The sequence below is a fragment of the Danio rerio genome, chromosome 5 (assembly GCF_052040795.2).
Source record: "Danio rerio strain M-AB ecotype USA chromosome 5, GRCz13ab, whole genome shotgun sequence".
NCBI lineage: Eukaryota > Metazoa > Chordata > Actinopteri > Cypriniformes > Danionidae > Danio > Danio rerio.
The window spans coordinates 30,133,014-30,158,574 of record NC_141025.1 but is presented as its reverse complement, the minus strand read 5'-3'; the positions used below and the strand labels follow the sequence as shown (position 1 = coordinate 30,158,574).

General features: G+C 36.0%; 1 protein-coding gene across 1 annotated transcript in view; it reads left to right on the top strand.

Moving 5' to 3' along the window:
* The window catches only part of whrnb (whirlin b), a 112,285-nt gene that overhangs the window by 10,310 nt on the left and 76,414 nt on the right, over positions 1-25,561 (top strand). Inside the window, exon 2 of the mRNA XM_087253551.1 lies at positions 22,944-23,135. Within this exon, the coding sequence (XP_087109677.1) occupies positions 22,944-23,135 (192 nt within the window). The remainder of the gene's footprint in view (positions 1-22,943; positions 23,136-25,561) is intronic.

The window sequence follows — 25,561 nt, the reverse complement described above, 5'->3', positions numbered from 1 at the left end:
CCTGCCTCTCCTTCTGCCTCCTGTTATCCCTGGAGAATGACTACATCTCACCCTATTTCACTCAGCACTCACCCAGAATACAAATTTCACCATTCACTTTCTGTCTCATACATTAAACCTTGCGGTTCATTATTCTCTCATGCAATTTTAAACATGTTTTGGCCAGTCATATGTGTTGACAGAGTTCGATATCCTTAGCAGATAGATGATCAGCAATGTCTGTCTGTCTGTCTGTCTGTCTATCAGTAACTGACTGTCTTTCTGTCTGTCTGTTTGTCTGTGTACACTGTATATCTACTCTCACTGGCCACTTTATTAGGTACAACGTACTAGTACTGGGTTGAACCCCCTTTTGCCTTTAGAACTGGCTTTATCTTTCATGGCATAAATTTAACAAATAAATTCTGAAAATATTCAGCAGAGATTTTGGTCCAAATATTGACATGATAGCATCATGCAGTTGCTGCAGATTTGTTGGCTGCACATCCATGATGTGAATCTTTCGTTCCACATTCCAAAGGTGCTTTATTGAATTGAGTTCTGGTGGCTGTGGAGGCCATTTGAGTACGGTGAACTCATTTTCATGTTCAAGAAACCAGTCTGAGATGATTCATGCTTTATGACATGGTGCGTTATTCTGCTGGAAATAGCCATCAGAAGATGGGTACACTGTGGTCATAAAGACATGAACATGGTCAACAACAATACTCAGGTAGGCTGTGGCATTGACACCATGCTCAATTGGTACTAATGGGCCTAAAGTATGCCAAGAAAATGTCCCCACACCATGACACCACCACCAGCAGCCTGATCCATTGATGCAAGACACGATGGATCCATGCTTTCATGGTGTTGACGCCAAATTCTGACTCTAGCATCCAAATATTGCAGCAAAAATCGAGACTCATCAGACCAGGCAACGTCTTTGAAATCTTTCCAATTTTGGTGAGCCTGTGCGAATTGTAGCCTTAGTTACCTGTTCTTAGCTGACAGGAGTGGCACCTGTGTGGTCTTTGCTGCTGTAGCTCATCTGCCTCAAGGTTTGACTTGTGCATTCAGAGATGCTCTTCTGCATACCTCAGTTGTAACTGTCTGTCTGTCTGTCTGTCTGTCTGTCTGTCTGTCTGTCCGTCCGTCCGTCCGTCCGTCCGTCCGTCCGTCCGTCTGTCAGTCCGTCCGTCCGTCTGTCAGTCCGTCCGTCCGTCCACACAGCCTGATAGTTTTGTAAAAATCATTTCAGTTTTTGCAAAACTATAATAAAACTATACTATAACAAAACTTTAACTATAACAAAACTATAATATTAGTCCGTCCGTCCGTCCACACAGCCTGATAGTTTTGTAAAAATCATTTCAGTGTTTGCAAAACTATAATATTAGCATTAGTGTCATGGTCATAGAAAACAGTAATAAAGCAAAATGAGGAGGTGTGTCCAGACCATTGCCTGCTAGTGTAAATGTGGTGTATTTCAATGCTGCTTTACAAAGTTGTGTAATTAAAACGGTGGGTGTTTTCGAATAGCTGACTGAGAGGCATTAATCATCGGTAGCATCTGATGAGCTGTCCTGCTCTTTGTCTAAAGCAGTACCCAACAGAGCAATTTTACCTTTACTCAAATGAAAGCACTTGCAACCAGCAAGTTTGACCTCTGTCGTGACACGTTCTGTCTGTGTAAATTCCTTTCTGTTTATGTTTGCTTCTCTTTGATCTCTCTCTATTCAAGCCCCAAAACAGCAATTACCACAGTGTGGATAGCAGATTTGTACTGATGACTTGGTAAAGTTGTCTACTATTGTTGCCGCCTGCTGGCCTTGACAGATATTAGATCGATATCGCCGCACGTAGACTCTGGATTGGAGGTTTCTGAACGTGTCTGACTGCTGCCCTTGGAAATGACATATACTCCATCTGCACTAAGTGCTTGGCTGTGCATATGCTGCGTTTACTGCACTGAATCATGTCAGTGAATCAACCATGAAGCACAGCGTTTCTGGTTTGACAACGCTTCTCGTCGAATCAGACTTGAAACAACTGAGTTTAAGGCATGAAGCTACATTATAAGGGATTTTTTCCATGCATATTGCACTTTTTGTTTACCTTATTTTACAGCACAACCCAATTCTGTGAATCTATAAAAAAACATCTTTAAACTAGTACTTCTTGGAGCATAAAAAGAGGCTCTCAGGCATCTGCTTGAATGAATATCCTTTACTCTGAATTGAATGTTTGGTTCACATTTTGAGTGGTGAAAGCCGAATGCTTTTATGTATTGCGTTTTTTTAAAGTGGTGCATTTCAGCGTTAAATTCTCTTGCTGTTTGGGGTGTTATCTAGATTTGGGCCTGTCAGATGCTTTTAAAAAGCTGAATACAGAGGCAGGGAAGAAGCTTTCCTGAATTGCCTGACAGTACTGTCAATAAAAATGGGTAGAGCTGTAGAAGCATGTCTTATTGGCAGTGTGAATACATGTATATTTAGAGACATGGGGAGTTTGTGTTTGGCAGTGATTAAGTAGACTTATAGTGGATTAGAACTGCGTAGATAGATTGAGCTTTAGTTAAACAGTCTGTTAAGGATTTTGTAGCTATTTTGTTGGTAATGCAATGTGTAAAAAGACTGAGCAGTGGATTTACAGACTTTCTCTCGTATGCCGCCGCTAACCAAGATGTGTCCTTGAGTGAATTCTAAAGAAAAGTGATCACATTTTTTTCCACAAAATATGAAGCTGCACAATCGTTTTCTTCCAAATCAGGGTCATATGATGCTAAAACGTGAACCACTGGCTGCGGAAAATGTAGTTTTGTCTGGGTCTTTGCAACATGTGTTGCATGTATTTGTTGTAGTAATTACAATCAATGGTGAATAAATGCATTCAAAGGATTAGTTTTAATTTTTAGGGAATTCGTTAAAGTTAATGATAATGTTCTTGCTTAAATATGGTAAATCAAAAAGTTCTGTATAAAACAGTTCAGAAATGTAAAGTAATTAATAAGTCTATTTTTCAGCAAAAGATTTCATTTATCAAGTAGACTGAACATGTTTGAGAAACAATGAAATCCCATTTACAGCCAGACATTATTTAAATGTGCACATGCACACAGCTCTTTTGCCTTTTTTTCAAGAATTAGTCATTTATACATGTTTTAAAGGGCACCTAGGTTACCCCTTTTTTCAGATTTAATATAAGTCTTTTGCGTCTCTAGAATGTGTATATAAAGTTTCACATCAAAAAACCAATCATATTTTTCATTATACCTTTTACAAGATGCTGTTTTATACTGATTTCCAGCAGGGGGTGGTTTTGTCGTACTGCGCCTTAAAGACGAGTCTTTCCCGCCAACTGTTTCTACATGCCTCCTCCCTCAGCTGCGTCAGACAACACACAGACTTAAAGGAAGAAGGTCTCACGTAGCGTTTGTGAGATACTACAGTAAGAAATAACCTTTACTAATCAGTATTGTGAAGTTGCATTGAGTCACACAATATCGTTACAAAGTTAAAAATGCGCGCACACACAGATACACACGCACACTGCAGATGACACACACACACGCAGGCAGGCAGACAGACAGACAGAGCGTGCTTAGCTTAGTTAAGGCTAACCTCAAGTACTGTGTGGATATCTTTTATGCTAATGTACAAAATAAACCTGATTTAACTTCCACAAACCAGGATTGAAGCGTTATCTTTTATAATTGTTCTGACACGCGGCTGTGCTGATGAAGTAAAGCTAAAGTAAAACGCTGTAATTAATCACACACATACTCTGTTTTAAAACACTTTAAACATGTGAAACTTACTCTTAATCACATTTGATGATGTTTGCTGATCCTAGCGAACAGAACAGACCTTTTATTCCCGGTTGCTTTGCGTATGTCTGCCTGGTCTTGTTGACATATACACGCGCCTACCGGAACATGATAATGCGCGCAGCTGTCAATCAATTCGGTGGGCGGGGGGATCGCACACGTACGTAATGGTGCGATCGATTTGAAAACAGCTCCAATTGGCCGACCCTTTTTTTTGTAGTTAAATTGAAAAAAAAGGACTGGGTGTGTTCATATTACCCCAGTATGACGGTCTATACACTATACCAACACACAGATCTGTCCAAACAGCTTGAAAAGTAGATTTTTTTACCATAGGTGCCCTTTAACGCTTAGAAGTTGAAACAAAGAAATAAAATAAGTCCTCTGTAAAATAATAACATCTCAGCACTCTAAATAGACCTAGGTACATACACTTAGCCGTTAAATGGGCCAACACACCAATAAAAATATATCTTTCCTATCAAATTAAATTAAAACAAATTATAAATAATGACAGGTATTTGGCATTAACGAAACTAAAATAAAGGTTCGACGGGATTTGTTTTGTCACTTCTCTTCACAATCTGGCCTTAAGGCGACATTGAAGCTGAACATTAAAAGAACAATGCCAATAATAGCCTATATACTCTGTCTACATTATGCAGTTTTGATTTAATTAATATTTAGTTGAGAATCCTTTACTTTCCAAGATTAGGCTTTTTAAATGTGTTTTAATGGAGGAATATCATTAAATCCACTGTAGATGGCTTCAGTGTGGTCCTGCACTCACTGAGGGTGTGTCCAGCAGCACTGAACACCCTTTCACTGCTGCTGCTGGCCGGGATGCATGCAGTAGTACTTCTGATCTGGCTAATTTTGCGAGTTTTGGGTGGGATTGTTTGTTTATCATCCACCAGCCAAGAACATTCATTTCATTTTCCATGTCAGCGGTTTTAATGTAGCGAGTGACCTCGTCATTTTCCCTTTCAGCTTGCTGTACAGTTTCCCACTCCGCAAAATTCGCTCTTTTTGACTTCTCCACCATCATTTGTTTCACCTTTGCAGGGTTGGGCTTTGATGTTGTAACAAATGATTTAAATACTTTCTCGTGCTAATTGAAATGCATCACATGACTGTTCATTTACTTCACAGACCAGAGCCTGGCCTGAGCCCATCTAAAATTATAGAAATTAAGCCCGAACCCATTGGGTCCCTTTAGGTTTGTGCAAAGATCTTCAGCTCTAATCATTACAACAGTTCAAATGGCAAAGTTAGATAGCATTCTGAGATCCACTGTAAACGCTGCTCTCTGAATCACTCTCTATCTCCCCTGAATCTACATTTGTGTTGTCAGCGTGCAAATTAGCTGTTGTGCACACAATGAAACTCCACTTTTTTATGCAAACCCTTCCCTCTTTCACCACTAGACACTCCCACCTTAACAAAGCTGGACACACCCTCTTTCCTGACTTTTTTTAAACTAGAGGTGTGAAAACACCCTGCTGAAACAGGGGGGGTTTCATGGCCCTTTAAGTGTTGAGTCACAAATTAAATTACTTAAGTAAATGAGTTACATTTCAGATAAAGCAATACATTTATTAGTAATTAGTCATGAATTACTTTTTGAAGTAATTTACCCAACACTTATAGTAAATGACATGAATTAATATTTCTCAGTATTAAATGAATAGTCACACTGTAACAAGGACGCCTTAAAATACAAAATTAATAAATACAAAATATACAAATGAGGGCAATAAAAGCCATCAAACCAACAAAGCAGTTACTCTCCACTTACATATTCTTGCTAAGTGCCAATTATCCCATTGCAGTAGAGAAGAAAAGTAAATGTAAATTGTACAGTTTTGGTAACATTTCTCTTTATATGTTTGGATTTTCCAGCAAGGAGACATTAACTAAAAATAGTGGTAGAGCCAATGGAAGTGCATATCTCGAAAGCAATCATTCCCTGTCATTGTGTTTGTGACCTTATGTACAGTATACACTTCACTGCCAGATTTAGAGTTTAGCAGCTTACACAAGCTATGCTGAAAAATGATGAACCCTGAAGAAAAGCAGTGGAGAGCGATGAGCTTTTCATCTAAGGCAATGGCTGTTTTTTTTCTAATATTCTCCTTTTTAAACGTTGTGCCATTTGTCTTCTGTGCTGGTGTGTGACGGTGTACTGAAAACATCTATAATCAAAATTTATACCGACCTTAATGGCTCCTATCAGTGTTTTAATGGAGTGTGCGTCTTTTATTTGCTTGTCTTCACACTGCGTTGCCACAGTTAATGGAACAATAAACAAGCGAATTAAAATATTGGCAACCCAGGCGACTCAAATACGCTCCATGATTCTCAAATCTCTTCTTGCAAGGGGAGTTGGAAATAAATAATTCGTTCTAGTTTTTAGGCCACACAGTAAATAAGTGCCTTTGTGTTATTAGCTCCTGTTGATCGGGTTTGCAAGATTTTTATTTGTCGTCAGGCTGCTGAATATGAACATAAACCTTCTCTTTGGACAAGGATAACATGCTTATATTTATCTCACCTACTTTTGCTGCCGTCAAGTGAGATATTTTTGTGTTTCCCCTGAGGAATGTATCTTTGACCTTTCCTTTTCTGAATGGGTCATGAAATTTCAACAGTTTCTTGCAGTCCAGGCAAGAAACAAACACTTCTTCATGGCTGGTAGTGTAACAAATATGATCATTTAGCCAAAATTCGATTCAAATGGTCTTATTTAATAAATTTTCCTCATATGCTTATTAAGATTTGCATATTTATATTAGTAAAATTGTGCTGCAGCGACGCAGTGGTGCAGTAGGTAGTGCTGTCGTCTCACATCAAGAAGGTCACTGGTTCGAGCCTTGACTTGATCAGTTGGCGTTTCTGTGTGGAGTTTGCATGTTTCCCCTGCGTTCGTGTGGTTTTCCTCCAGGTGCTCCTGTTTCCCCTACAGTCCAAGGACATGCAGTGCAGGTGAATTGGAAAGGCTAAACTGTCCATAGTGTATGAGTGTGAATAAGTGTGTATGGATGTTTCCTGGAGATGGGTTGCAGCTGGAAGGGCATTCGCTGTGTAAAAACATATGCTGGATAAGTAGGCGGTTCACTCCACTGTGCGAGCCCAGATTAATAAAGGGACTAAGCCGTAAAGACAACGAATGAATGAATGATATTGTACTGCTAGTTGAATTGATCTTGTTAAAGTAAATGTGAATATATACATGGTAAAACCTAATAAGTTAAGGTAACTCAAATCATTTGAGGAAACCGATTGCAACAAAACATTAAAGTTCAAAAACTAATTATAATGAGTTGTTTGAACTTAATCTATTTGAGTAAATGAAGCAATTTGAGCAAAGTAAAACCCAATAAATGAAGAGAACTCAAACCAGCGGAGTACTGTAAAACCCAGTAAGTTAGGACAAACCAAACCATTTGAGGAAACCATTTACTACATTTACAATTGCTACAAACCATTTGAGTTAAAAAGAATAATCTATATGAGTACTGTGAACTTACTCCATTTAAGTTGAAGTAATGAGGTATTTAATTAACTTTCAGTCAATTTTGAGTTAACTACACTCATTTGATTTGATAAAGTTGACTGTTGGGTTTTACAGTGTACTTCCCCCCTTTTTGCTGTAGTTTAACAAACAAACAAACAAACAAACAAAAAAAAAAGCTATTGAGAAGAACAACTTTCATTAAAGTCACTAAAGTTACCCAAACTGCTTTCTGCTGTTCTTACGCTATTGGAACAATACAATCGGTTGGGACAGAATAATAATAATTGTGCCTATTATTTGTAGTATTTTCATAGCAATTTAAGCTACCCCTTCCATATGTACAACACGAAACAAAAAGCTTTTTGTTTATGCAGTTTTCACTGCTTATACTCTGTGGAAGAATGACTGCGTGCTTGTCTAACGCTCGGCCAAACACACACACAACAACCACAGACATATTTCAGCAGCTGATATGTGACATGATAAACATGCTGGTATGCATTATCACTGGTGACAGGTAATGCTTGAAATCTAAACCTCATGTCTGTTGTCCTAAGATGCATCAATTATGTCAGATTTCCACTTTTTTTCTTGTACTTGAATGTTAAAACGTCTTCCTTTGAATTGTCAGTCACTAAAATGGCCCTCTGCCAATTTGAGTTTGAGACCCCTGCTAATAGACCTTTTTGTGATATGTGCCATATTTCGTAAATCCTCCAAAGGCCAGTGTGTACATTTCTGTATATCTTAACATTCTTCTTGCAAGCGTCCCTGAGAGAAGCTGGTCAGCTTGTACCCACAAGCAGATATTTCTCGGTTCTCCAAAATTTATCCCTGGGCACATTTTCGTTCTGCACAAAATAAGCTCAATGTCTGGATTTACAGAGAATGAGTGAGATATGAAGCGATTAATATTTGACAAATCAGTTGAGCTGCAGAAATGAAACTGAGAGGAAAGAATGGGAACCATCAGCTTGATTTATTACGATAGATAGCATGTTTTGAGATTTGCTCTCTTATGGCAGGTTTAGTGCAATGATTTCCCTAAAGATGTTCACGTAAGATATTTAGTAGCATCAGTGTGTTTTAGTGATAAGCTAATCTGACAAAGGGAAGGCTGAGGCGTATGTTTTTCATGTCAAAGAGTGAAGGTTGTCATTAGTTGACATTTTTTTCTTCTTCTTCAATGGTGTGCTTTAGACCTACTTTCCTTTTACTGTTTAATGGTGTTTCTGGGACTGATGTCTTAAGGGAGAAGTGCGCATATTGCAACGCTTTTACCGGCCTTTCTGGAACTGTCCATGGATCCCTGTGGTTTAGGACACTGAAACTGCAACACAAAACATTGCATTTAATTCTTAATCCCCTGTAAAACTGAATTACAATGGTTTTTATAAGATCTGATTTCACTGTGAACTGAAAAGTCAGTTATACGATTATGTGTTTCCACTTTAGCCACATAATGTTTCATAATAATGACTTTATAGTTATGCTGTATAATAGCTGATTTGTATATTTCATTCAGTTGCAGTTGTGAAAGTTCAGAGACAAAAAAATTTACCCACTTTATAACAGGATAACAGTCCGAATATTATAATCTTTTAGATATACATGTACGTTCTTGTGAAATACTTATCCAAAAAATAAATCTGTTTGGGCAAAAGCTGTTATTATATATTATTTATTGATTTTATTTTTTATTTGATCACAGGAAAGAGAAATCATAAGATTGATTCAATATCTTAAAGAGCCCATATTATACATGAAATAGGGTCATATCTTGGTTGTAAGGGTCTCCAACAACAGTCTAATATGCATGCAAGGTTAAAAAACACTTTCATGGTCTTATAATCTGCATTTATTTTTACCTAATTATCCCAGCGACTCCCGTATGAATCGTCCAGTGATTCATTTGTTCCCAAACCCCTCCTTAGCGCGAAGCTAATCTGCGCTGATTGGACCGATGACAGTCTGTTGCGATTGGTCGACTGCCTTCAGTCAGAGAGTAAAATGCACAACAGCTAATCAGCAATATAAAAGTAATCACAGTTCATACACGATCGATAGTGTAGGCGTGGATTTTAGCTGCCAGTGGGTCAATGTAAATACAGACGATGGACTTGAAAATTCAGACGATTAACTATTTTATTGAGCAAAAACTCTAAAAACTGTCGAGGAGATATCCAAGCTTGTCTCACTCTGCTCTTTTCACAGACACAAACACACACACACACACACACACACACATTGCCATCGTCCGCGCACACAAACACAAAAACACACACAGACCTCCGAGCGACAACGCGCGCACGCGCACACACACAAACACACACACATACCTCCGGACGACAGCGCACGCACACACACACTACCCTCGTCTACGGAGCTCCATAAACAAAGCAGCACGCGTCGCGTGACTTTGCACGCGATAAGACAATATAGCCAGTTAACCTGATACAGTACACGCGGTTACAAGTAATAAATCACAACTAAATACATTTGCAAGCTAGAGTAAACGAGGCAACAACTTTAATCGCACGTACTTACACTTGAGAAATGGAGGAAGAAACCCATCCTGACGTCCATCAGTAAGTTACTCTTTACTGATCTTTCCTTTAACAAACGCAGATGAAGTATTCTTTGTAGCTTGTAGCTTCCAGAAATTTCCAGTAGTTTCCAACTGCTTGGTTATAATGCTGAGGTTTCATCTTTGGGTAGAGGCTCGATAATATCCATCTGCAGTGTGACTTCAATCGACCGGCATGTTTGTGGGTGTGTGTGTGTGTGTGTGTGTCTGCGTTACTGCGTCAGAGGGCGGGGCCTCAGGTTTGAAATCTCCCGGGTTTGCGCGTGCACGTCCGGGTGCTCCAGTTTTCCCCCACAAGTCTAAAGACATGCGGTATAGGTGAATTGGGTATGCTAAAATTGACCGTGTGTGTGTGTGTGTGTGTGTGTGTGTGTGTGTGTGTGTGTGTGTGTGTGTGTGTGTGTGTGTGTGTGTGTGTGTGTGTTTGTGTGTGAGTGTGAGTGTTTATAAAATGTTTCCCAGTGATGGGTTTCAGCTGGAAGGGCATCCGCTACGTAAAACATATGCTGGATGACTTGGTGGTTCATTCCACTGTGGCGACCCCAGATTAATAAAGAGACTAAGCCAAAAAGAAAAAGAATGAATGATTGAATTTGAAAGGACTTTGTCAATTTAAACATTCATCTTATTCATGTAAATTATAGAATCAATATACAGATCAGTCAGATGAAAGAAAATATGTATTAAATTACAGCTGTTTATGAATAATTTGAATTCAGTTGTTTATTTTTGATTACATCATGATACAATTTTGCAAGTTATTTAAATTGCCAATGTTGGAACTTTTTATTTAAATGTATGATATATAAAACAACTGATGATGGCAAATGTAAAGTTAAACATTCATTTCAAATGCATTTACTTTTACCTGTACATGGTATCAAGAATAGAGAATAACATTTTAGTATAATTCTGAATTAATTAAGCTTGTTAAATTCTTTGCATTTGTATTTCAAATGTATTTTGTTTGTAATTTTCATTATATAAATTGATACGTCAGCAGAGATGATACATTTATTTGTGTTATTTTAAATTCTGTTTAGTTTTCACCATAATCTCCATAAAGATTGTAATACACAAATATGGCCATGTCCACATTCAAGCATTTCATACACTCTTACATCAGATTCAGTTGCACAAGGAACTGACAGGCAAGACAAAATATTATTCATTTCATTAAAAATAAAATTCATTCATTTATTTTCTTTTTGGCTTTGTCCCTTTATTAATCTGGGGTCGCCTCGGCCGAATGAACCGCCAACTTATCGAGCAAGTTTTTATGCAGCAGATGCCCTTCCAGTCACAACCAATCACTGGGAAACATTCATTCACACTCATACACTATACGGACAATTTAGCTTACCCTATTCACCTGTACCACATGTCTTTAGACTTGTGGGGCAAACAGGAGCCCCCGGAGGAAACCCACACAGAAATGCCAACTGACCCTGCCGAGGCTCGAACCAGCGACCTTCTTGCTGTAAGGCAACAGCACTACCTTCTACTCCACCACGTCGCCCTAATAATCAAATTATTTATAATAAAAAAATTAGGCAAAACAGTATTTTGTCTTTTAAGTCAGACTTATGAATTCAGTGAATCTGATCTTTAATCTTTTCTCAAGTAACTCGAGTAACTTTTAAGACTGTTACTTGTAATTTTACTTGAGTAAAGATTTTGAATACTTTACCCACCTCTGAATATATCTTCGTTTTGTACATTGTAAACAAACCAGACACCACTTTCACAATGGGTGATTTCAAATGAGTGATTTAATTCGATAGGTGTCAGTTCAAAATGACAAATAACAACATGTTTTACAAGAGTTAAAATTATGATATTGTGCTTTGCAGTGCAGTAAGGGTAAAAGCTTACCAGAATATAAAAATACTCCTATACAGTACTGTACATGTAAGATACTGTATATTAAAGGACAGTATCAAATTAAATACATAACAATAACTAACCAAACCTTCGCTCTTTTCAGCTGTAAACCTTATGACAATAATTTTAAAATGCTGCTGTGATTTTAAAATCATTTTACCGTCAGCTTTGATTATCTGCGACCAAAGCAGAAGATTTGCATTTCTCAGAATGAGTAAGCAGACACGTCCATGTTAAAGGCTGTGAGGCCGTTGTCTAGTCATCACTCATTATATTCAGGTCACCACAGGTCTCACATGACGTCTGCTCGGGTGGCTGGAAAGCAATGTAGAATAGGACTGTTACCTGTTTGAGAGCTGTGTCTGCCGAGGCTCAGCACAGAAATGTCAGGTGTGTCCTCTGTCTGTGATGAAGAGACACTAGCTTATGGTTTATTCACTAAAGCTCTGTCAGACGCCCTTATTCTCTCTCTCTTTCCTATCTGCATACATCTGGCTGTTTGACTTTGTTACTTGGTATCTTGCTGAAGCTTGAAGAGGAGTTCAGACCTTTTGTAATGGTATTTTAAGAAATAGTTCACCCAAAGATTTTAATTTGCTATTAATTTATTTACCCTAATAATATATATATATATATATATATATATATATATATATATATATACGTATATATATATATATATATATATATATATATATATATATATATATATATATATATATATATATATATATATATATATATATATATATATATATATATGTATATATATACACACACAAAAATGGTCCAATAAATGGTGGTTACACCATCTTGACGCTTCAGGAATTTAAGTTGACAGACATAATTCCATAAATGAATTATAATATTTAGAACAATTGTGCTATATTTACCTTTATGTACTATTAAATATGTCTATTGTAAAATTATGCCAAACTAACTGATATGATGTTTCACTGAGAATTTTATATTTTTTAAACAACATTAAACAAGAAAAAAATCAACTATTTGTTACCATTTTTTTTGTTTCACCGCATTGAAATTCTTGCAATTTTCCCCTAAAAATTATCTTAAAATGCATTAAAAATAAACAAATTAGACTTGGTCTTCAAAATAGAGAATGTGTGCAAGTAATTTGTTTATTTATTTTGAAACTGTAACCTTTTTAAATTGATTTAAACGACATGGACACAAAGAAATGAGCATTACCAAATATATACAAACATATAACAATACATGCCATATGTACAGCAAAATTCAATCATTTGAGATTTTCCACATAATCAATAAAAGATTAACACCTTAAAAATTTCCCCTCTGACCCTCTTAATGAAAACCTAATTTTATCCAAATAGAGTAAAACAAGACATTGTTTCTCTAATCCACTGAGCATGAGTGGCAGGACAAGAATCCTTCCAATTTAGCAAAATAGCTCCATGTGCCAATAAAGTCGATAATTCTGCCAATAAAGCAATGATTTTACATTTTGATGAAGGCAACTGTATTTCCTCTAAGGTAACCCCAAATAGTGCCACCTGTGGATTTGGTTCTAGCCTGTGCTGAAGAATCACAGATAATTAATCAAATATTAACCGTCAGAAATGCTCTAAGTTAGGACAAGTCCAGAGCATGTTCTCAAGACATATTTTAATCAGGATTAAAAAAATCAGACCCAATGGTGTCATATAACACTGCTTTAATTTAAAAGGGTCATGAAATATGAAACCAAAATTCCTATGACTTGTTTTCACAAATAAAAGTTCAAAGTAATATAAAAGCACCCTAGAAGGTTCATATCTCAAGGCTTTCTTGTAACTCTAAAAACAGCCTAAAGTGAAGGCAGGCTGACAAAATGACAGGTTTTATAATGTTGTACTCCATGATGTAATAGTGGATAAGCCCCACCTCCACAGAAGATTGATAGCTACCATATCACTGCCTGTTTAGCAATGTTAATATGCAGAACTGTGAGCCAATCAAAGCAGTATTAGGGTGCTTTCACACCTGTGAATCGATTCAGATGTTCCGAAACAGAGATTACAATTGTTACATTGTTGCTCTTTGCTCTTGGAGCGGTTCGCATTCACACTGCAAAGTTTCTAATCAGACCAAAAGAGCTAAAACAAGTCACATGCGAGTAAACTCTCCTTACATTGGTCAGAGTGTCAGGGTTTATTTTGCAGCATCCCGCTTAGATGTCAGAAGAGGTGGTGGTTTGCTGGTGATTGACAGGGTGCGCGCGCGACGTGTCTGAGGAGAGAGGCGGTGGGGAAGGGTGAGAAGGGTGCGTGACGATGCCTATTTGAGGACTGGGAGGGAGAGGCAAGATTACCGGGAGATCATCACTTGTTTGCGGGCATCCGGAGACTCGCGAAACTTTCCCACCCTACTCATAATTCTCTCTTTATATAGCCGTAAGCCTATTACATATCCATAAAACACTGTGATATAACCACGCTCGGATCGGATCGCTTTCTCACTGCAATCGATCCGCTCCAGGGTTCGTTTCAATCGAGCCGAGACCACCTCACTCAAGCGATCTCGGAGCGATTACTTTGGCGCGGAACAGAGCGCGATTGCCCTGTTCACATATGCCAAACGAACCGCGCTAAATGGGCAAACGAGATACGTTCCGAAACAAAAGTGTAGGTGTGAAAGCACCCTTAGTCTACAATCTGCTATGCCTATTACTTCTGATGAGGGGCTCGGGACAGAAAATAGTCAATTACTCAAACCAGTTTTTTGATGTAGAATTCTTAATAATAACACTATAAGGCAGAGCATCTCAAAGTCCAGGATCCAATCTGCATCTGGAATCAGAGAGAATTCAATCAGGCCTACCTCCAGTTCATATTAATGTTGATAAAATGGGTGTTGATAAAATGTATATCAGAAATGTATGAGGAGGTATGTTGCTTCAGTCTTACACAGAACTGTTTTATTTAATTTGTAATGAGACAGTTGGATTTGTGAAGTGTAAAATTGACAAAATGGCAGTATCAAACAAATTTTAGTCTGCTGAGTACAGACAGTGCCATTTCTCACATTAAACTGCTCTGTATTTTGCACCACATTACTTTTGACCCATCTTTGGTTGTGGTTTGTTGACACTTAAATTAAGTGTGACTTGTCATTTTGCCACTTCTGCTCTTGTTATCAATCTATTTTTAAATGAAACTCATAGGCCTGTACCCATGGTGGATTCAGGTGGTTTGGAAGACCCATCCCTTACTGACAAGGGTTCAAAATTTGTCTGATACATGAGCTCATTTATATTATTTTGACTGCTGTGCCATTGTAAATAATAAATATAACCTATCGAAAAAGGCTTTTAGACCAAGCAGAATCCTGGTGTGACTTCAGTTAATCAGTTGAGGCCAAAGCAAACAATTATTTTTCATGAGTCCAACATCCAGCTGTGCAAAAAAACATCTGACATAAGCAAATGAGCTTATGTCAGATGCATATTTCACTACTGTATTGTACTTAAATAGATAAAATATGTGAAAGTAACTTTTATTCTAAATCTTGGACATTATTCTTAAAAAAACATGACAAATAAATAAGTGTGAAGCACCTTTACAAGATATTCTAGAAAAATTGTGAAGCTCTAAATTATTATTATTATTAATATTATTATGTTTTTTTTATTTTTCAATTGGCCAAATTCTGACAGGAAATGTGAATGTGCTGGCCAGTTTGTTATTTGCCTAATAAATTACACTAGGCTACAGTTTTTAATTTAAACTTTTTTTTTTTCTAATAAAATATATATAGTGTAATACATTTGTATTTTAAAAATAATTATTTGTCATATTTCTTTATTCTAAAAATATGTTGGAAATATTTTTGGTACATCAAAAAGTATGATAACCATCCGACAAGCTAATTCAGCTAAAATTAGTGCTTAATGTCACCTACACTGTAAAAAATAATACCCTATATCTACTCAATAAAGTTGAGGGAACAGATCACAAGCAATATATATATATATATATATATATATATATATATATATATATATATATATATATATATATGTGTGTGTGTGTGTGTGTGTGTGTGTGTGAGTGTAATAGGCTGTTTCAATTCACAATTCACAATGACTTTAGCCTATATAAATTCTGTTTAGAACATGGTGTTATCTGTTCTGACATACTGTGTGCAAGCATTTATAAATTTGACTGTAATATTATATAGTTTTGGTCTTGGTTGAGCCTGTGTATAAAAGAATTTTAAACATTTTAAACTGCCGTTAACTAATTTTGTGTCAAAGCAACAAGAAATGTGTTAATTGTATAGCCAAAAAAGACGGATGTTGTGCTAATCGTGTTAAGAGTTTAGGAAACTTGTTAAATGTACTGAAAAAATCATAGCCATATCATAGCCATTGTAAAAAAAACTGTAAACTTAAATTAGCATTATTCTGTTAATGAATAATGTGACATAAGAACCTACAACTAAAGTAACTTGGTGAATTTTATGCAATATAGAGAATATATATTTAGAATTTAGCTAGAATTATATAAGCTTTCATACTTAAAGTTATCTTATCGAACATTGTTTTGCTTTCAGTTGTGATTATTTTCTGCTACTGTTTCTCTCATTGAAATACAGTATGTTTTAGTTCAAGATTCCTCTCCTTCAAGTGTCTCCACTACAGTACAGCTAACTAGTTTTATATTTAATGAAATTATAAATCTGTGGTGTTTCCGAAAGCCTGTCATTTTATAAAATAGATTTTGAAGGCTCTTACTCTTTCTTAAGATAGAATAATGTGACTCACCCACTGTACATCCACGCAGAACTGAGTCTGTCTCTTACTCAGTGGCTCTAAACTCCCCACATACAGTCTGTTATGTAAGAGATGTGTGTCTCTGCTAGCTGTCGGTGCTGTTGTTTTTGCACACTGAGGTGTTGTTATGTAGCTGACCACATTTGGTCAAGTGCTCCATTCAGATGCTGCGGATGAAATGCTCCACATGGTTTTGCAGGTTAGGTGTTCGTATTTTTAGCCCCTTGCCTACCTTTTTTTAAAAGTGTTTGTGCGAGCACTTTTGCCATTGTTCATAATTCATGCTGCAGCGGTTCGAGAAAGCTACACCGAATGTGTTGTTCCGCTCCAATTAAACATTTATGTTAATCTATGTAGATCCATGTAAATGACCAGCATGCGTGCGTCTCTGTGAGCGAGCCAGTGGGATTTCAATTACAAACACTGCTCTGTCTGCTCATACAATTATGCCAATGAATACCTTTTATCTCCGTTTGGAGAAGCCTTCAGTAGATCAACATGTTCTGCAGATGTTTACAGCAGTTGAAGTGTTTTTTATTTTTTTATTTTTAATGTGTGTTTTTGTTGTCTGAATCATTTGAAGTCAATGGACCTGTTTCAGTAAGGAGGTTCAACCAACTCAAAGTTTAAACTTAAACTCTTGAGTTGACTTACCGAGAGATTAAAATATCAGAATTTTTGGTTTCAGAACCGCTGATCTGAGTTAGGTCAATAAAGTCTGAGTAAACTGATTTAGAGTTAAGCTGCGTTCACACTGCACTTTTCTCCCCATAGACTTCCATTTATAAGCAAGCGAATGCGTCAGACTGGCAAGTTTCGCAGTTCGCTGCATTGGAAAGTTCAAGCTTGGTGAACTCTGACCTGCGAAATCGCATCACATGATTGCGTGAGACCAATCGAAGTTCAAAACATGACATTTTTGGACAAGAATTTAAAACGTGGACCAATCACTTGCTTTTTAAAATGTCTAATCATCTTGTTTAATCCCACCCCTTTTCACAGCACCGTACCACAGAATTTTGCACGCACAAACTCTAATGGGACCGCAGTGTAACAGAGGCCAGCTAGTAAGTGCTGTGCAGGTAAACCTCAAAGACTGGCGGGGTTACATTGGTGCCATGACCCGAATGGGAGTGAGGTTTAGGGGGGTGAGTGTAACGGAGGCCAGCTAGTGTAGTGCTTTGCAGGTAAATTCACTCCTCTGATCTCTAAAAGTGCTCTAGCGAAAGATGCTAGAGGCCATGGTCTTTAGCCTACTTGGTAGAGCAACCGACTATCATGCGGAAGTTCGCCGGTTCGATACCAGCTCGGAGCAGGTGGGGTGGCGTAGGACTAGAGGAATTAAACACGCACCGAGACTATAAAAAGGCATTATCAATGGAGCGCAGATATTACGATTCACCATGGCAACATTTGAAAAACGAGATCAAATTTTTTTTTCTCCAGCTGAACTTGATGTGCCCATGCAAAGTTGTAGCAAATATGACCATATATTTTTAAAAAAAGGCTACACTACTGCAAAACAGAGACAGCATGAAAAACATAGCTGTTCAAGTTAATGCGCAAGTTTAGTATTTAAATATTTAGGAATATAAAAAAAATAAGTAATTTAATGTGTGACATTTATAGACTTTTCAGTTGAAAAAGTGAAGAATTGGCCGTCATTTTGTAGATATTTCAGATGTAACTGCATTAAATGACATAAAATAGGCTACTGCATTTCTACAACAAATTTGACAAAACAAGAATGCATATATTTTAATAGATTTAAAAGTGCACTTGTGTGTCTGCCTTTTTTTATTGATCAAGTGTAGTAGTTGATATGACATTTAGAATGTAAGCAGTACTAAAAATAGTTTTTAGACTGAGTAATAATCCCATTAACCTATTTACAGTACATGTCCCTGTCAAATGTCAGTGAATTAAAGCAAACTATTCATCGTTTGCAGTAATATCAAAGGTAAACTTAAAACTTTGCTATTGAATCTTATTGTAATTTCCCCTCAAAAAAGGACAGGCCATTCTTGTAACTTTGTTCTTTGTGTGACTGAAAAGTAGGTAAGGAATGACAAAGACTATGATGAGAAATACCACTTTGTCTTTAAAAAGGGGGAGCGATAGAAAGATAGTTTGGAGTTTAGACAAAAAACCTGCTCCTGACAAGGTTAGGTTCACACCATGGTAACAGACTCTGAGTAAAAGTTACTTCTCTTTCAGAAACAGGCTTGACATAGCCTGCTTTCTCGAGTTTGACAAACCATTTTGAAACTGAAAACCCAGAGTTTCTCTCATTTCAGAGTTAGCATACAGAGTTTTCACTTAACCTTCTTTCTGAAGTGGGGCCAAGGTCAATGTCTCACAATTATTTTCCTTAAATTTTTTTTCATAACACATTTAAATTGATTTTAACATTTAAAAAAAAAAAAAAAAAAAAAAAAAAAATATATATATATATATATATATATATATATATATATATATATATATATATATATATATATATATATATATATATGAGCAATTCCAGCGTTATGGATGTGACATTTGCAGTAAAAACTCAAAACATAAATCCACATAGAAAGTATCTGTTACGGTATGAAATTTTTACCAAAAAAAAAAAAAAAAACAGTTGTCATTTAAACACTGATGTGTTGTCAAATGAATATAAACATGTCTGAAACCATGGCATCTTTTTGTTATTTTGAATAAAAAAATTATAATTTAAATTACAACTTTTTTATCAGAATAAATGTCATCAGTATAGAATAAATCACAAATCCAATTGAAATTTTAAATTGGATTGAATATAACATTTAAAATGTACTGATGGTATCGCTGTGGTTTTATCTGAAATGTATGAATTTATGGCTGTTTTATATAGTATTGATTCTTTTGGTCCTCACTGACCCTGAATGCAAAACCAGTATATGGATTTTGAATGTGTTTTGAGAGATATTCTATCTGTAGTCTTTCCACATCTGTCTTTCTTCTTCTTCTTCTTCTTCTTTACTCCCTGAACACCTCTTTTTGCTTTGAGGAAGCCCAAACGCAAAGTTAAATGTACAAAAAAAAAATCTCAGTGATCTGATCCAACCTTTCCAAGGGACTTGAAAATCAAGAGTCTGTCTGAACTTTCTGCTCTGTACTGGGAGGTGAGATCTGACATCATCTGAAGGTGTACTGAAAAATATCAGCGAGATGGTCAGCTCTGTCGCTATAACGAATGCTAAATGTCAGAGACGGATGTACAGTTATAGCCAAAATTATTAGCTCTCCTGAGATATTTTTATTTTATTTTTATATTTCTCAAATGATGTTTAATGCATCAAGGATTTTGTTCACAGTATTTCCAATATTTTTTTCTTCTGGAGAAAGTTTTCTTTTGTTCTAATTTGGCTTGAATAAAAGCAGTGTTTAATGTTTTTAAAACCATTTTAAGGTCAATGTTATTAGCCATCTAAAGCAATATATATGTTAATTGTCTACAGAACAAACCACTGCTATACAATAACTTGCCTAATTAACATACCTGTAATTAATCTAGTTAAGCCTTTAAATGTCACTTTAAGTTGAATACTATTGTCTTGAAAAATATGTAGTAAAATGTTATGTACTGTCATCATGTAAAAATAAAATAAATCAGTTGAGTTATTAAAACTATTATGTTTAGAAATGTATTGAAAAAAATCTTATTCCATCAAAAAGGAATTGGGGACAAAAATGTACAGGGGGGCTAATAATTCAGGAGGGCTAAAATTTCTGACTTCAACTGTATGTGCGGGTGGTTTATTCAGAAATGAGAGCAGTTCATAGAGGTGGTGGGACTGTTTTACATGGCTTGAGTTAATCCACAAGAGACCTGCACTAGAGTCAGTAAGATCTTTTATTAGACTTCTTTGGCTCTTACAGGCCGTGAACTCAGAATTACATCTCCAGCAGGTCAAATCACTGTGCAGTTTTTAAGAGGAGAGTATAACCGCAGATACACAGCTCTGCTTTTATTTTAAAAGAGTCAGTGTTTAAGTTCTGCTCACTAATGTACTGTAAATGTTTCACAGTGAGTCATTACATTTTCATTTGCTGGTCACATTGACTTTGTTGGTTTGTTTGTTCATTCCATTTGCTTGCTTATTGTTTTTCAATTTATTAAGTTCTGTGTATATGTGTGTATATATTTGTTATGTATTTCATTTTATAAAGGCTTATTTATTTTTTCATTTTTTTTATTCATTTTTATAGTTAAATAAATTTAAGAATAATATCTAATGTCAGCTATAATTGATTTGATAAAGTTATATATATATATAGGAAATTATATATATATATATATATATATATATAGGAAATTTTTACAGTATGTCTGATAATATTTTTTTCTTCTAGAGAAAGTCTTATTTGTTTTATTTCGGCTAGAATAAAAGCAGTTTTTAATTTTTTAAAAGCCATTTTAAGGACAAAATAATTATCCCCTTTAAGCTATACTTTTTATTTTTTGTGCGCGACACCAAGCTCTCGCCAGTGAGCGAAGAAAGCCTACATTTTACCATGCGCTTGATCCTCTCATTCATTATTCACCTGCTTTATTCTGCTCGTCGGAATAGTCATCTGTCATGCTGCTTCTCTATTCTAAGATCACATTTTGACACATATTAACGCATATTGACAAACGTTCTTAAGTTAACATTCTAATCTTTAGTGACCAGCAAGCACTAGCAATTGAAAAATTATTTTAACCAACCAAGCGGCTAGTGAGGGCAGCTGTCTAACCCGCCACAGGTGAAATCTATCCACATTTGGCAGGTTGGCGGGTGTTAATGTCAAGCCCTGTGTGTGTTTGTGTTTGTGTGTGTGTGTGTGTGTGTGTGTGTGTGTATATATATATATATATATATATATATATATATATATATATATATATATACACACACACACACAAACACACACACACACATATATATATGTATATAATCTGATTGGCTGATAGCCGCGCAATATGCTGCATTATCAGCACTCGTACAGCCTCTTCACCCTTGTGTATTACTCCACCCACATAGATGGACAGCAGATCAATAGCCTTACTACAATTTGACAAATATTGCAGCTGTTGGACAACATAATGTACTTTTGAGGCTTTTTTTAAGGTGAGAATTTAGGTGTTTAGATTGCACCTATGCAGTTTTTTATAAGGATGGTGCCTGTTTTAAATATTTATAATCATCTATCAGCAAGTCAGAGCAGAGCAAAGATAGTTGATGTTCGGGCACAAGATGGTGACAGAGACTGGATAATACGTCCTTAAGGGGGGAAAAATTCAGCAAAAAATTTTACATTTCAGCTGATCAAATCATCATAACACTGGTAAGTGACACTCCAAATCCATCTCCCTCTTCTCTGTATGTAGTGCTGTATTTATTCCATAGTTATCTATTAGTGTTTGCTTTGGCTTTGGCTTTTTCGGGGTTTATTATTGTAATCTCCCAATTGCAATAAAGAAATACAGTGAAATCTCTGTTAACTGATGGCGCTTCATGACGTTCAGCCGTATAATCTTTAAAGGTGAGCAAAGTCACCCCTTTTCTCATCAAAAGATGTTCAATCCTAAAAAGCAAGCAAAATCACCTCTTTTCTCATCACTTTGGGTATTACGTTGTAGAATTATTCAAATACTAGCTCTAAAGTGATGTTGGTGAGATAGCAACTGTTTCTGCTGTTCTGATCAGCTGCAGATGTGAAGGAATGGAGGAAGAAAGTAGTTCCTCATACAAAAGGATTTTTGAGACTCTCCATGTTTGATTCTCTTTTTTTATATACATGATTATGACATTGAACTGTTGTATAAATGCAATATCACACTTGTATAAGTGTGATATGGCTTTATATTATCTCTGCAGAATGCATGCCTCCCATCAGTGCTGATAGACAGCCGTAATGCACTGCTACTCATGTGATATTGCTCAAATATATGATCTATGTATGTATGTGTGTTTATATGATATTCATTTTAATCAAAATATATGTACATAAAAAAAATAAAAAAATTAAATTTAAAAATAAGTGTTTAAAAAAAAACTCAAAAGAGCATGCAAACTAAGGGGCTTTTACACAAGGATGAATGAACCAAACTTCAAACAGGTCTAAACTAATCAAACAATTGTGATAACTGAAGACTGGCATGAAAGAGAAACAAGAAAAATCCAAATCAAAAGCCAACAAAGATTAAACAAAAAACCAAACAGAACTAAACAAAACTTTGACAATATAAACGAGCACAAATGAAAGTTGATCAATTTTTTTTAATGATTATTTTTGTTTTTTTCTCAGCAGTCCTCATCTCTGGATTTTCTTTTCACAGGTCTTGAAGGGCTCGAAGAAGCTGTCGATGTCAGTCTGTTCAATGGGGCGGATCCCAGGTGGTTATGTGACCAATCACGTGTACACATGGGTAGACCCTCAGGGCCGCAGTGTGTCTCCTCCTCCAGACCTGGTGGAGCAGCACAGCTTAGGGGGAAGACTCTCGGACCTCCACACAAACACTGAGAAAAAGGTCAGTGTTAAAGCTCCTATGAAGTGCTTTGAAATGTCCATTTTCTCATTTGATGTTTGACTTAATCTCCACTAAAAAAATTAAGGGAGCTTGGTACAGAGTAGCTCATTCCCTTTTAAAAAACAGCCAATAGCGTTTGTTTTAATCCCAGCTCTGCCAGTGAGAGTGGTTGAACTTGAGGGCATCAAATGAAAAACAAATGAGAAGCATCTTGAAGGGGGCAGGGCATGTCAGATACTAGAGAGCATTTGATTGGTCAAGATTTGAAGAGAGACTGAAGTATGAGGTGACTTCAAAACAATTGCCGATCGATTTAGGTGGAAGTGACAAACTGTAAGCTTTGGATGTTCATATCAGTTTTATATTTTCTGAACACGATTTTTTGGAGCACAATAGCTAACAGACATCCTTAAAACTAACAGACTGAAATCAACACCATTTTTTTTTTATATATGTATTTAAATTTTACGGAACCATTAAAACATTGATCATCATCACCGCATATTCAGTGGAGCTCAAGTGATTTATAATTCAGTGTGACGCTGTAAAGTGTTAAACATCTGTGGCTTTATGTAAGAAATGACAGCTCGAAGAAGTGTAGAAATGATCCAAATGTCTCAATGAGCACATTTTCATGTACGTCAATAAGGTGATAACTCACAAAAATCAGCTGATTAAAATAACCTGTTATCCCAGTTTACATGCAAAAAAGTAACCAAGTAAACCGAGTTTACAAAACTTTGTGCAAAACTTACCGACATAAAACATAATAGTTTGCATATCTACATGTTGTCATGTTAAATTTATTAAGATTATTGCAAAGTCACCATCACCAGTATGTTTCCATCCAAAGACGCGAATTAGACTTGCACGCAAAACTAGATTATCGCATAAAACATTTGCAAATAAAGCACCATTTCCACCCTATTGGTCAAACAGAACAAAATCGTCACATCATGTGATAAACTGGTGCCAAATATAAAAAACTGAAATTTGCTGTAATAGGAGAAACCCCTGTAAGCCTTTTTTCTTAAATAATAATATACTTGTGCCTCAAAAGATGAATCACAATGAACACACTGTGGCTTGTAGAGCCATGATACCACTCTTTGTGAGCACAGCCGCTAAATACAGTTCTGTCAATAAAAATACTGAACCACTTTGGTGGTGGATTTTGACTGAGGGATTTTAGAAAGTTCTAAACAACATTTTAGATGTTATGCAATGTGGACCATACGCTGGTTTGTCCACTAATGGGATTCCATCGTGCATATTTTTGTTATCACATGATTTGTTATAACAAAATCACATGACAATAGGGTACATGCAGAAGTATTCAGAAGGACTTTTAATTTCTCAGTAACCTGGGGCCAAACGCTTCCAGTGAATTGTATGCCATTACAAAATTTGCTTGTTTAAGTTTCGTTCTCTTTATAAATCAACTCTTCACTGCCTGATTGATATACTATATAAAGTGAATGTACAAGAAGCACTGGATTAAATAACATTTTTCACACCATGTCTTTAAAATATGAACATTTATTTAACTCCAGTAATTTCAGTGGAGTTTCTGCGCTAGCCTGCTGATCCTGACAGGTGTGTGCGAATAAACGGCTTTTTATCTCATTTTATGCTTGAATAACTAAATAAACGCTATAGTCTATTTAGCTGATTATATTTTTATTACATTACAACATCAATGCTGTAAAAGGAACCTGTAAAAAATTGAAAGAAGTCACAAACTGTTCACCGGAAGTTTATCGATATGGGAAGAAACACTAGCTGTGCATATACCCCATTATGACGCGTGTGCTGGAATTTATTCGGTAAATGTGTTTCCATTGTAGTTTATGCACATTTTTTTCTAATCAAATAAAAAGTTTTTCATACTCAGTTGTGTGTATAAGCTTTAATGCACATTTTATGAATTTATGTGCATCTGTTTATTTCCATGTTTTTATGTGATAAATGCTCACAAAAATGGATGGATTTTAAAAGCTAATGGAAATCTTATGACTCATGTATTATCCTCTCAAAATACAGTATTTGTATTTTACCACAAAATGAGGATATTCAGGTTTATGCAAATGTTTGGGCACACCTGATAATTTTTATAATTGTAAGCCATAGCCTGCTGGCCTTTCAAATCAGCAATTTCATTTGGATATATATTATAAGAACATATAGGAAAAAACAACCACATTTTAGTTCTGAATTAACATTAACCACACTAAGGAGAGGGTGCCCAAACTTTTGCAAAGCCTATTTTACGGTTTGATCTTAATTTCACACATCTCAATAATGCTACACTACCCATTTCTATCAAAAACATGTAATTATTAAGGTTTCTCTAGAAACCGAATGGAATTTCACTGTGATTTCTTATAAAGAAAGAGCACATTACTAAGCAGCCACAAAGGGGTGCC